This window comes from Morone saxatilis, unplaced genomic scaffold (genome assembly GCF_004916995.1).
Source record: "Morone saxatilis isolate NCDOM2014 unplaced genomic scaffold, NCSU_SB_2.0 Contig14, whole genome shotgun sequence".
Taxonomy (NCBI): domain Eukaryota; kingdom Metazoa; phylum Chordata; class Actinopteri; family Moronidae; genus Morone; species Morone saxatilis.
The window spans coordinates 11,600,903-11,614,476 of record NW_023339696.1 but is presented as its reverse complement, the minus strand read 5'-3'; the positions used below and the strand labels follow the sequence as shown (position 1 = coordinate 11,614,476).

The window sequence follows — 13,574 nt, the reverse complement described above, 5'->3', positions numbered from 1 at the left end:
TGTGTGTGTGTGTGTTCAGCAGCATCTGTTCGGATACTCGGGTACACCTAAGTGACAGCAGATGTCCTTTGCATTCCAGTGCTGATGGCATGGTGGTAACATGTGTTTGTGTTTACTTGTGCAGACTTCTGTTATTGTCAGAAGTACACAGCAATAGAGCACTCTCTGCCTGTCTGACTGGTCCCGAAACATGACAGCGACATGGAGAGACAGAGCGAGCTGCAGAATGAAACTGAGACTAGAAATTAAAGCAGCATTGTTTTTTTGGGCCACTTGGGGGCAGCGGAAGAAGGTTTAACACAGTATCTGATATGTTATAAAGATGATATACCGACATGGAGCAACATTAGGATTTATTTGTAGGAGAACGTCAGTCCACTCTTCTTTTTGAAGCATAAAAATAACCAAACAAGCGACTACCGGGAAACATATATGGCTCCTTAACTTCTAGATGCTCTACATTGTTAACCAGCTATAGTCACAGTATTGAAAGTATTGAGGCTAAATCAAAACCAACGTAAACTCAAAACAATCAGCTGAAAGATGCTAAAACGCTGCTTTGAGAGGAACTACAGAATATGTGATACTTGGTTGTTTGACATTAGTTATTTGATTCATTGTAAATATTGAAATATGGATCGGCACAGCTTTAAAATTAAGATGAGAAAAAGGTCTTAAAAACGTTGCCAAGAATTGACGCGTGAATAAACTATAAGTTAACTAATGAAAAACATCTCTTGTGACATTAACCATTAAGTATGTATGAAGTATTCACAAGTAAAAGTTCAGCATTTAAAATCTTACTCCTTACTCCATATGCAGAATTGACCATTTCAGAATCATATAAAGTGATTATTGATGCATTCATGTATTCATCACTTTAATGATGCAGCTGCCAAAGGTGGAGCTTTATATAAAGCTGGATAGATTAACCTATAATGACGTAGGCCTCTGATCATTTATCAGTTGATTTATTATTCTTTATTTTTAATCTAAATCTGCAAAGTAACCAGTAATTAAATAAAATAATAAAAAGTATAATATTTGTCTCCACTAAATGTTGTGGAGTACAAGTATAAAGTAACATAAAATGGAAATACCAAGTAAAAGGAAAAAACTTGAGTAAATGTGCTTTTAGGTTTCACCACTGACATTAACAAACAAAATAAATCTGTTATTGGTTTTATCTCTTTGATTAAAAACAGACATAATTATTATTATTTCTTTTTCAGAAAATACCTGGACTATAGATATTGAAATAAGAACTTAAGTGAAGCAACATAATTACTACAATGGAAGAAATAAGTCTGTCCTCAGTGAAAACTAACTCAAATTAAACTGAAATCAACAATTCACTTATCACTTAAATTGTGATTAAATCTGACAAATTGAATTCAAGTTTTGCAAATGTTAACAGGAGCGAGTAAATGCGCTCATAAAACAAGATGGCTGCTGATGCACAGGTGGCCATGCTCACGTTGCAATAGAAGAGATTGTATTTATTCCTCTTATATTATATAGTAAATTGTGATTATTCTCAGTGATGCAGCTCCTGGCCTCCACAAACAGCACTTAAATGTCTTGTTTCTTGTGTTTTTTTCTTCTTGCCTCAGCAGCAGGTCTGCTGTGTGATGGATGCTGACGAGCAGCAGACAGACATCACATCCGTCTGGGAGGAAACATCACTGCAGCCTCTGCTGGGCCTCTATCTCCCACCTACTGAGCGATCGATACTGAAGGCAGCTAAAGTTAGCAGAGACAAAGCATCTCAGAGACATCCCTTTGAATACAGCGTGTATGTTGCACTTCTTTTGCACCTTTTTCACAGCGGACATTTGGGGGTGTTTTTGTAGGAAACACACTTTAAACAAATTTAATAAGCAGCTTCAAACACATTTATTTCTTACTGGAGCCCTTTAAAATGAATGCATTTGAAAATTAATATGAACCAATGAAACTTGTCAAAGCAGGAAAAGCATTGGTGCAATGTTATTATTACAGCTGTGCTTTTCCTGCTTTGACAAGTCAAAATGTCTCATAATATCACAATGTGTGAAGTGGACAATTAAGGATAAATCTTTGAGTGCTATTTTAAAGATTCCTTCCAGACATTTATTACAACACATACAAATAATCTGCTTGGGAACAATAATGTGTGTTTAATTTCCACATTAAAATCTGTAAAAAGGCATCTACTCTTTCTACCTCATTAAAAACTATCTATGAATATGCACATTTTGTTAATTTCTAAAGTTTTCCTGCTGGACACAAGATGTTTCCTACTTCACTGTAAAGTCCATCTTCAGTGTCTGTGAAGTGGAGGCTTCAAGTTTCTACATCTTACTTGTATAAGTTGCATATTAGACCAGGATTGGCTTCCAGACTATTTTTGATGGCACAAATTGTGCTAGTAGGTCCCTTAAAATCAGATTTTCAGTGAGCACAGAGAAACTTTCCACTTCCAGCAGATGAATGTGAAAACATCCTTCTTAGTGTCAAACTCGGCACATACATCATTCTGCACAGTGAAGATCAAACATTGAAATGTAGAACCAAGAAGAAAAACATATTTAGCTTATTGTTTTTTTCTTAGTATTATAGAAAGGTGTTAATTGGCTGCATATTTACTGAAAACAACATGAGCTGTGTTAATGGTATGCTCTAGAACAAAAGAATATTGTGCTAATTGTGTGAAAGTTTTTAAAATGTGACAAAAGAATCGACTGATTATACTGATTGTTTGGTAGTTTAATCTACAAAAAGACATTATATAAGCTCCTTAAATGTTTTTTTGTGCAAAACATCTTAATTCATAGTAACTAAAACCTTGAGATAATTGTAGGTATACATTTCGTCATCAGGACCTCAGGTGGAGAGCAGAGAGCTGGTGCAGCCTCTCGTGAACAGATGGCGGCCATATTTCCCTCTAAGTGCACTTGGCAGCAGCACGCTGACACAGTAATCTATCTTAGTTGGCAGAAGGACACCACACTGTAACACATGAACACAACGTTCATGGAAGGAGCACTGTACGCAGATTTGCAAATGGAGCTTATATATATATAAATATAGGGATATGTGCTGCTGCGACATATCCGCTGCGAATTTTCTCACCGCTTCTTTCACCCACACAACTTATGTCATGATAAGTCACCTATCAGTGTGTGCAGCGCCAAACAGGAGTGTTCCAATTCTGGGTACAGTGTCACATTATTTATAAGATAAATGGTTTAAAGATCTGTATTGATCAGGGGTTGATTGTCAGATGTTGTTGTCTGTCTGTAATTCAGAGGTGTCAAGACAGCAAATGGCAGCAAATTTTAGAGTAAATCTGCTTAATAATAACTAAATAAAAAAGGATCCTTGGCTGGAAATACCAAATGATGCACAAACCAGCATTTGTCTCTTGAGTCAGAACTGTTAAGCGGCTCCAGGGCAGTTTTTCAGTATTTTATTGTCTCTGCAATTTTGTGAAAACACAATTATACAAACTAGAGCAGATTCCCTCGCTACATCAAGACTCTGTGTAATAAAAGCACATTAAATGTGAAACAGATATGACTATAATCTGCTCTGAAACACCAGTGGGTCTAACACTGTTAGCAGATGGCAGACTCTTGTTAAACTACAAGACATTTGCACAAAATTAGAAAGGGGTCATTGCTTGACGATGTCCCATTAAACATATTGAGCTCCCAGCAGTGAGTGTAACATTTTGCTCAGGAAAAAAATCTGCTAATAGAAGTCGTATTGCAACAATTCATCACTCTGTGCCGCAGTGCTACTTCTGAGTAGTTGGACAAAACTCGTAAAAACGAATAGATTTCTTAATTAAACCTTGAAATTCATCCTGAAACACTTTGTCATCCAGTTTAGTATCATCTAACATACTGTATATTGCTACAGCTATCATCCACTTCATTTTTAATGGCAAAGCAGAGCATAAATTGGGTAGTTATAAGCAAGCATTTTGGTGCCAGAGAAACATTTCACCTCTATCTGGAATGAGAGGACTGTTCTGGGATCTGTCAGTGTTGATCTGCCCTCCAATAACTCACTATTAAGCATCTGCTGCCGATCAGGAGGGTCCGGCTAAATCAAGACTAGCAGACTCATCTGCGAGTCCCCCCCGGGCTCAACTTTATATCTTCAGTACATATGCAGGGCGATACACGCACAGACACAGTACGTTTTGGATAAAAGCAAACAAAGAAAAACACTGCAGGAGCATCAAGAATAACTAACACAACAGATAGTTTATGTATTTATTCTGTTTATGCGGTGTGTTGTCTTTTGATGAATAGGTAGAGATGAGCAGCATTGTATCATTTGTCATACAGTAACACAGCAGTTTCCAACCTTTCCTGCTTGTAACCTCTTCATAAAAAAATACCTTAATAACTCTTAAGCCATGTGTTCTTGAAATCAATCATCTAAAAGTTGAATTTCTTTGAATGGGGAATGTGTTTTCAGATTACTTTGTTTGTTTAGAGGCCTGAAGTTATTTCCCCCTGGGATTATTAAAGTATTTCTGATTCTGATTCTGACTAAACAGGTAAAACTCAATGAATTATTATAAAAATAAAGGTGAGATTCCCCAAAATTTTGAATAATCTTTTCATCATTACCCCTTAGATTCATCTCATGACCCCTCGTGAGGAGGTCCAGACCCCCAGGTTGGGAACCACTGCAGTGATAAATGATGTAGCCAGAAAAAGAAAGCTACATCATTCCTGTGACTGAGGCGCAGTAACAAGTCAAACCATGAAGGTTGTCACATGTGTAAAGAGCCTTTCGTAGAGATCAAATATTCATCAGTACATTTTTCCTCTAGTTCTGTCTCCAGAGAGCAGAGCGCTTGCTGGTTGGACTGATGTGATCCGCTGAGCCAGAAAACACTGTGACCTTCTGAAATCCGAAATGGAAACACACTGCTCGTGCTCCAGCTCCACGCTGCAGGTCACGGATTGGTTAATGGAGGTGCAGTCCTGAGAGGAGCAGCGCTGTCTAATCTTCAGCTGCACGCCGACAGTGAGGAATGACAAATAAATGAAACCGACTCGTCCGACTGAATGTGCGACGAACATGAACATAAAGACCTGCAGTAATTATGCTGAGAACTGAACATAAGGATCTCTGCGCCTGTCTGAGATCTGTTTTCTCGAGGGGGGGTCCTGAGTTTGAACTGTCGCAGTGCATCGTTAGTGAATGTTAAATCTATCTGTAAATTAGTTAATTAAGAGAATAAACTGAAGAGCTAATGCTGCAGAAAAAAAACAACTCAGCAGTGCAACTAAAAACTGGAAACAGGGGAAACAGGAAGCCTTATACTACCTTGTTTTGCTGCCAGGCAACCAGTGGAGAGTCCTGGAAAAAAAACTAAAAACACATAACCCCCCCCCCCCATAAAGCCACAATATATTGTTTCACACTCTGCAAAGTGGACAAGCAATGAGATTTAACAAGTTCATTAGACTTAGGAGGTGCTGGTAGGCAGATCTTGGAAAGGTTTCCGCCAGGTTTCAGGTCTTTATGCTAAGCTACGTTAGCTGGCAACTGATCGTAGCTTCGTGTATCAACACAACAGTGGCATCAATCTTCTCATCCAACCCTCGGAAAGCAGGAACAAGCACCTTCCCAAAAATGTTAAACGTTGTCTAAAGGTAATTCCTAAAAACCGGACCTTTAGAAGGTTAAGTTGTGATGAAGAGCAGAAAGTAATGTTATGACAGATGATATCAAATCAAATAGTTGTGGTAATCTAGCGTGTTTAACAAAGGGTGCCACTAATGCACGTCCCCTGAAAACACTTTTCAGCTTCAAACATCCCAAACCGAAGCTTTTAATCCAACCTGTTCTTATCCAGGGTGCAATGTGCTCAACAACTGTACACGTTATCGGTCGTCTTTGAAACATTATTCTGAAGGAAAATGTTTTCTGTGTAAATCAAATGAATGAATCCACTCAGCCCAGACAATACCATTCTTACAGCAGATCTGAAGGTGACTGACGTCCAAAGGGAAATTCTCTCTAGATTGCTCATCAGCACCGAAGCGCGGGCGGGTTTGTTCTCAGCCGCGGAGCGTTTAATAGATCTACTCTAGGGACACAGATAGCCCTTCCACTGATGCATCCTGGGTGGCTGCCCTTGAATCAAAGTAGGTTTGCGTCTGTTTTTTTTTTATAGATTTAATGAAGTGGGAGTAGAAAGACATTTGGGCCACATCCTGTAGAAGAAGCATGTTGATTTTAAGATTAACAGGTTAAGGAGGGTCTCTCTGATTAAATGCATCTGCTCTGTTTTGTCTCTGAGCTCAGCTACTGATTGGATCCACACTCACTCCGTTCAATAAGCAGAATAAATCATAAAGACTGTGCCAGAGTCACACACACCCATTTTTTCTCATTTTATTCAGTGATAAATAATTTCCTATGATCATAGGCTTTATGTGAAGACATCCGATCAAGGCAAGAGACAAATTAGAGGGCACACATTGCCACCATTAGAAAATAATAGCAGAAACAAAAACAATGAGGTAAGAAGTTCTCTTTTTTTATACATTTGTGGTGCTTCTATTTCTGTTACCTATACTGTTGAATGCACAGTGCTTCCTAATACAGAAATCCTGCCTTTTGTGTCTGTACATTATTAAACAAAAACAGGTCATGGCACAATACTGAACCAACCAAAGACAGGGCACTGCAGAGTGTGGAGTTAGCAGTATACATCATCAGACCCAGAGTAAGAAAAGCTGAGCGGGAAAACGGAAATACAAAACAAAAACAAAACTAAGACTTGGCAACTGAGCTCCGTGATTGATTTAACACAAACACACACACCTGATCTGAGATCTGAGTGTCAGTAGGTCGTATAGTCCCCAAAATCTGTGTAAAAATATAAAATACAAGCCTATAATGTCTATTTTTTTTATATTAGTTAAAGTAAAATGAATCTTCCTATTTCCATAATTGATCCCTTAATTTATTCTTTAAGCAATCAGATTTGCCATCTTGCTTTGTCTCTTATGTGAAACTATGGGTTTATAAACTGGTCTTGTGACAGCTGAAAGGAGGGATGGCTGTGTTACGCTGCTTTCTACAGACCAGAGGTTTTTAATAATTATTACAAATGTCCATCGCGAATAAACAACCGTAAATCTGCTTAGAAATCATTAAAAAAAGACACTTAATCCTCCAGAATTTGCCTGACAATCTTCATGTTTTACAGTTTTCTTCAGTATCATATAATCCAGTGATAGTTGTCTGTACGTCAATGGGTACATTGCAAGCAAGAGGTATTAATAGCTAATTTAGCAGACTTTTAATCGTCAAAATGTGAACAAATATAGGCGACAAAAACAGGCCTTCCTCTTTACATCCCCCCAAATTATAGCCACTATAGTTCCAAAACTTCGAGCATGATTGTGAACGAAACCAGAAAAAAACCCACCAGCTCCACCTTGATGGAGGCAGCACAGCCAGAAACTTGAGCTAATTAAAGCGAGCCATGGGGCTTGAATTGAAGCTCGCGCTGATCTACACCTCGCCGCTGTCGGCCAAAATGAGCAATTTGAACACACCACCGAGGGCTCTACAAACTTAATAATGGGCAGATATTCACGACTTTCTGAGGTTAATTAGAGTGATTGTGAAAATAATCCAGACTATAAAAGACAATGATGGTTAGTTGAAGCCCTAATATGTGGATTTACACAGTACAGACAGTGTGTGTGTGTGTGTGTGTGTGTGTGTGTGTTTTACATTCACGGGCCTCATGGGCAGCACACTGAGGCACAGCCCCCATGCATGGACCTGACCTGCAGTCCCGGTGCCTTCACTGTTATACAAAACAAGACAAAAAGAAAAACGCTCCTGGCTCCCTTCTTTCCTGTCCAAAGGAGAATACCACCAAATCTCAGCATTCACGTGTTATTTCCACACCTTAGGTAACTTCAGTTTCTATTTCTAAGCGTCAATATACTGTCTGCTATAATTAGTGATGTATGAGTTCATCTCAACTCCACAGCGAAGTTTGAAAAGGTCACTGTTCTTGAGGCTGCACTTATCAGAATTAAGATTATTACTAACAATACAAGGAGGTGTGTTTATGTTCAGATGATTCTTCTCTAAATTCACAGTCTTCTAATTACTGCCAAAGGATGTTTATCAGCGCGTATCGGTGGGTTTAGCTTAGCAAAATAGCCGCCTACGCTCACTAATACTGTGTTGCTGTCCGTGTGAATAACATAATGCGAGGTCTTCCATTGAGTGGCATTCTCCTTTACGGTACCTGACTGAACTCCTGTTTCGCTGCCCAGAGAGGTCACCCCTCCTCGCTACCTGCTCGGAGAAAAAAAAAAAAAAAGAGAGGCGGCACACCTGCACCTTTCCTCTGGTCCACAGCGGCCTGTGAGCTGGCCCGTGAGCTGGCCCAGACAGCTGGGCTCACAGCTGCTCTCCCCAGACACACACCTGGGGCCGTGTGAAGTGACGGGCGGGAATAAACTCTGCTCTAAAGCCGAGCTGGCAGAAAACCCTCCGGTTCCCCTCTACGATTCAGTTCAGTGAACCTCAATTACACTCGAGCCACTTCAGTGGAAAGGAGGCGGGGGTGGAAGAGAAAAGAACACAAAATGTAACAACAACATAAAAACACACAACTGAAATAGCTAAGAGAAGCCAAAAATAGCGACAGGAGCGGTCGTGACGGCGCAGACGTGTGCTGAGGGCGGGGGTCAAGACGAGGAGCGGCTGTAGTGGTCCTCAGGAAAATGTGCGCCAGCATTGTGGCCGCAGTTGCCATGACAGCAGCACATTAAGCAGCCTTTTTCCCCCCCAACGGAACAACAACAGAGAGACGGCCATATTTTAAATCAACAGTGGCAGGGTGCTGAGACAGCCCTCGCTCACACTCCTCCCCCCTCCGTGCCCCCCGTTTAGTGTTTTGTTCGTTTTCATTTTTTTTTTTTAGTCGTTAGGTTCTCCGCGGTGCTGCGGTCCCTTGACACATAATCAAAGACTTCCCTGTATCAGGCTTCTGGCCAGAGTTTGTGGTTTTTGATTTTCAGTCATTCTGTGTTTTTGTAAATCCCCGTAACGTTTTCCGAGCCCCTCGTGTCGGTCCAGAGGCGGGCGCGGTCGAGTCCTCAGCCTGGGAGGCAAACTTTGCCTGCAAAGAGAAGTCCCACTATGGTGAAGAAGATGGAGAGGACGAACAGCACGTACGAGGAGCCGACCACCGTGTTGTTGGGCAGCTTGTACGGCTGGCCTCCCACTTCGTTGATATAGAAGCCTATGGGGAAGATGAGCGCCGCCATGCAGAACAGGATCACTGGAAGGGAGGAGACAGAGAAAATGTTAGTTCACACATATGATTAGTTCTGTACACCAACGTTACTCACTAGTGTTTCCCTGACGTGTCTAAATGCTAAACGTAAACCAAACTACAGACTCACTCAGTGACTAAACATACACCTGAAAAAATATGACCTCCGCCTACTTTCTAGCAAGAGGAGGAAGCGTGAACCCACTCAACTGCTCAAACTGAATTCAATTTTAGAAAGTTCATTAGCGGCGTACAATAGGGCCTTTCAGACGGCTTCGAAGGAGCAATTACACAAAGCAGACTCATGGTATTCACCGTGATGAGCATGACTCTGCCTCTCGTGCATTTACAGCCCTTTAATGTTTCCACGTTTCATTTAGAAACAGGTTAGATGTCATGGATTGTACATTATTGTGACGAACGCACAGAAACAGGAGCCAAAGAAAGAAGAAATAAAACCAGAATTTGTCAATTCGTTCATTTTTTTTTCTTTTTTCAGACTGAAATTATTCCTCATTTTACATTAACGTCTTCATTAGAAGAGGAGATAAAAAGAGCACAAATCATCGTGAATACTTTAATTTTGTAAAACTTCATTTGGTTCTTTTTTTTTAATCATTACTGTAGCTGGAGCTTTCTACAGACACTGGCCCCATTAACGTCTGTAACAGAGCTAAGAGCTAATAATCCAGCCTTCATCAACCGTGATTACTGTGGCTCGTTTCATTTGTTCAGATAAGAACAGCAGATTATCTCGTGTCATTGTTTATTTCATATTTTCCCAGTGTGACGGTGCAAGGGTGAGTCGAGGGGCCACGGCTATTTCAGACATCATAACAGCGGGACTAAGAGCAGAAAATGTTATAAAAGCTGAGATTACAGATACAAATCTTACAGCTTTGGTGAACTTTGTGTTTAAAATCACAAAGGTTTCAGCCTCTGATAGCAAATGCTGTAGTGGATGAGGACAGAAAGCTGAGGAACATGTTTCCTTCTTCAGAAAGGATGTGTGTTTGAGTTAGAGAGGGTGGTCCGGATGTGACGTCTCTGAAGAAAACAACAACATTATGTGTCACATGTTGCCACAAGGTGAAGGCAGCGCTGCATGAGGACACTTGGGACTGAATCTGTGTGAAAATGAGGAACTTAAACCGAAAGGTCGAAGACACAATGACTGTGTAGAGGCTCAAACTGTACAAGAACCCTATAAATACTGAAACGCTGATGTTTCCTGTCTATCTCTACAGTCACATGACAAACAGTCTAAACACAAACAAGAGCTACTGTACACACAACCAGTAGAGCTGCACAATTAATCCAATGTTAATCCTGATCACAATTTGGGCTCGCCGCGATGAAATGAACGTGAACGTCCAGAATATTGATGTTTAAAATGGTGCTCAGCTCACAGAAAACTCAGCTGCATCAAAATCAATCGCTTCCTAAACCAACAATCAGCCACCAGGGCGGTCGACGTGTTCTGGTTTCACTTTTGGGGAGCGGTCATGTTGCTGCAGCTGTAGCCGGGATACTTTGATTCCCAGAACAAAGCAGTGAAATAATGGTGATCTCAATATTGATAGAAATAATCGGGATCATCATTTTGGCCGTAATCCCGCAGCTCTACCAGACACACACACGATTAAAAGACGAGGCAGGACGTTTGCTCAGGTCTACAGCGCAGCACTAAAACTCAAAAATGCATTTAATACAGAAGCAGCAAAAAAGCTGGAGGCTTCAAACATTATGTTTCAGTCTGAAGTGCCTTAATTTGTTTCTTATTCTCCGGAAGATGCCTTCATGTTTATCCTTAAAGAGGTACTGCACACTGTTTTCTGAGCTGTAAACTAAATTATACGACTGTCGAGGATTCGAGGAATCACATCAATGCTGGTGTCATTTTTACCAAATTTATAAAAATCTTAATTTTATGGGTAGAAAATGTCAACGTGTTTCAAATTTCTGATAGTACTTGAAGGCAGCATTGCTCCACAACCCATTGAAAAGCATCCTTCAGGTATTTGATTTAATTTCAGCTCTGTAAAGTCAAGCTTTCTTTTGTGTGGCTTCGGGCAATTACTTTTTTGAAGTGCTTTCCTTGAGCCAGCACAAATCTACAGTATTTCCAACATTACTTGAATGCAGCATTAGTTTCTGTAAATGATTTCTCCACGAACCACAAATAAGCTCTTTATACCACCTCAGGCTGATTAACACAGTTTAACATTTCTTTACAGGCTTAAAAGGTGCAAATCAGTAATCAGATTTCAAGCTGCAGCCAGCTCCGTTGATATTAAATTTAATCCTGAAACAGAACGAAAAGACAAACATTAGAGGGCTGTGGAAGAAACCACATGTGTGCTGATGTTTCCCACAGCTGCCACTAGATGTTACATAAAAGACATCATTTACTGATAAAACCATGAGACAGACACATTATTACAAACCCGCTGTGCATCTACGTTGTGTAACTGTGCTGACTGAAAAAGGATTTAGTAGATTCAACACAACCCTCATCCAAAACCACTAAACATCCTTTTTGTAATTTCCCTCTTAGAGAAAGTTTATAAACACATTTCAGAGATTTTTTAGTCTTTACTGGTGTGAACAAAACACACTACTGGAACCAGTTCACAAACTGCAGCGGCTCACTTTAGTACCCGGGTTAGCTTCCCTGCATCTGATTTCTTAATATCAGAAGCCCCTGATTGAGTAGAGTAATCCATCATTTAGCATTGCAACCCTGTAACACCAGTGGACTCAAACCTGGCTCCTTTATTACCTACAATCTAATGTGGCATCGAACAGCTACAGAGTCTGAGCTCACTTCTTTCTAACAGATTTATTAATGTTCAAACGTGTCTTCAGCCTTAATTGATACTCTTTACATAATTGATCAGATTTCACGCAGTTTCCCCCACAAAAGGCTTTATACACTTTTCTTTTTAACAACCTGAAAACAGACTTTGATGTGTAAACTCTCTGCAGTTCCCCTTCGACCAGATTTGTAATTGGCTTTTTAACGAGTACGCATGTGCGTGAAGGACGTTCGCAGAGGGGAAAGCGTGTTGTGATGTTCTGCTCAGCGTGCGTCACGTTTGTTAACAGCTGCAGCGCGAGGCAGAGGTCAGAGGTCAGAGGTCATTACTAACTCTTATCGTACTGTGCAGGAAGGAGGCGTCTGTGATTGGAAAAGTGACTGCCACTAATTAGGACAGCTCCCTTTTCTTCGGTTTCCTCTGAAGACGTTATTACTGAAGCTTTTGGTCCACTTATGTAACACAGTGACGTTAATCAGCAAAGCCAACTGTGTGACTGTGTGAATCACAGATCAATGACTGTGCAGATCTGAGACCGTTGTATGTTGCCAGTGTGAGCCAGATGAACTGTAAACTGCAGCAGGTAGAGCAGCTCTTTAAAGTTAACACGGATTTATTTCGGTTCTCTCTAAAGTGTGCAATCTACTTGTGAAAGCACATGAAGCCATTTGTAGCTGTTCGGGACCTGAGGGGAGAGTTTTCCTGCTCTAAAAAAGTCTCACTGACGTCGTTTTGTTAACCAGGCTTCAGATAGAGGAGTGAATCAGGATATCGGGATTAAAAGACTAGAATTTATACAAATCACCCCGGAGATTAAATATCTTTTTAGGGACGGGTGATATGGATAAAATCATCTATCGTGGTGAAACAAATAGACAAGAATATTTGTTTTTGGCTAATCCATTAATCTAAATCCCTTTCGAGCGTGAGGGAGAAACCACAGCGTCAAAACACAAAAAACACACAAATGGAAAATCCTAAACTAATGAAAACATACCTATGACTTTTATATTTAATTTCTGCCAACAGATTCTCTGAAATGTTAAAACTGGACCTTTAATACATTCTTTATAAAAGTCAATCAGTACGGCTCACTTGTTTATAACTTTATCTACAATATCCTAATAAAACCAGAGATATTCATGAGATGCCAACCCTGAATAAATGTTTCACAATGTATATTTTATTATGTATATATATTTCATCTGAATAAGCTTAAGTGTCATGCAGCAACGTGATTAACTAATAAACTGTTTATATAGTTTAAAGTCGCATTAAAGCTGCAGTAGGTAACTTTTCTAAAGATTACAGCATTGCTCAAAGGAAAACTAAATCTTAAAATCCTTTTCTGACATGTAAGCCGTCACAAACTGTATAAAATAAGAACTTGAACTTGTTTTATCTTCCTTTGTTTGTTTTACATGCTACTT

General features: G+C 40.0%; 1 protein-coding gene across 1 annotated transcript in view; it reads right to left on the bottom strand.

Annotated features, from left to right (window-relative positions):
* sdr42e2 (short chain dehydrogenase/reductase family 42E, member 2) overlaps positions 1 to 13,574 on the bottom strand; it is a 44,195-nt gene that overhangs the window by 24,359 nt on the left and 6,262 nt on the right. Inside the window, exons 5-6 of the mRNA XM_035655091.1 lie at positions 9,189 to 9,331; positions 8,380 to 8,549 (exon numbers count right to left, since the gene is read on the bottom strand). Coding sequence (XP_035510984.1) covers positions 8,380 to 8,549; positions 9,189 to 9,331 — 313 coding nt within the window. The remainder of the gene's footprint in view (positions 1 to 8,379; positions 8,550 to 9,188; positions 9,332 to 13,574) is intronic.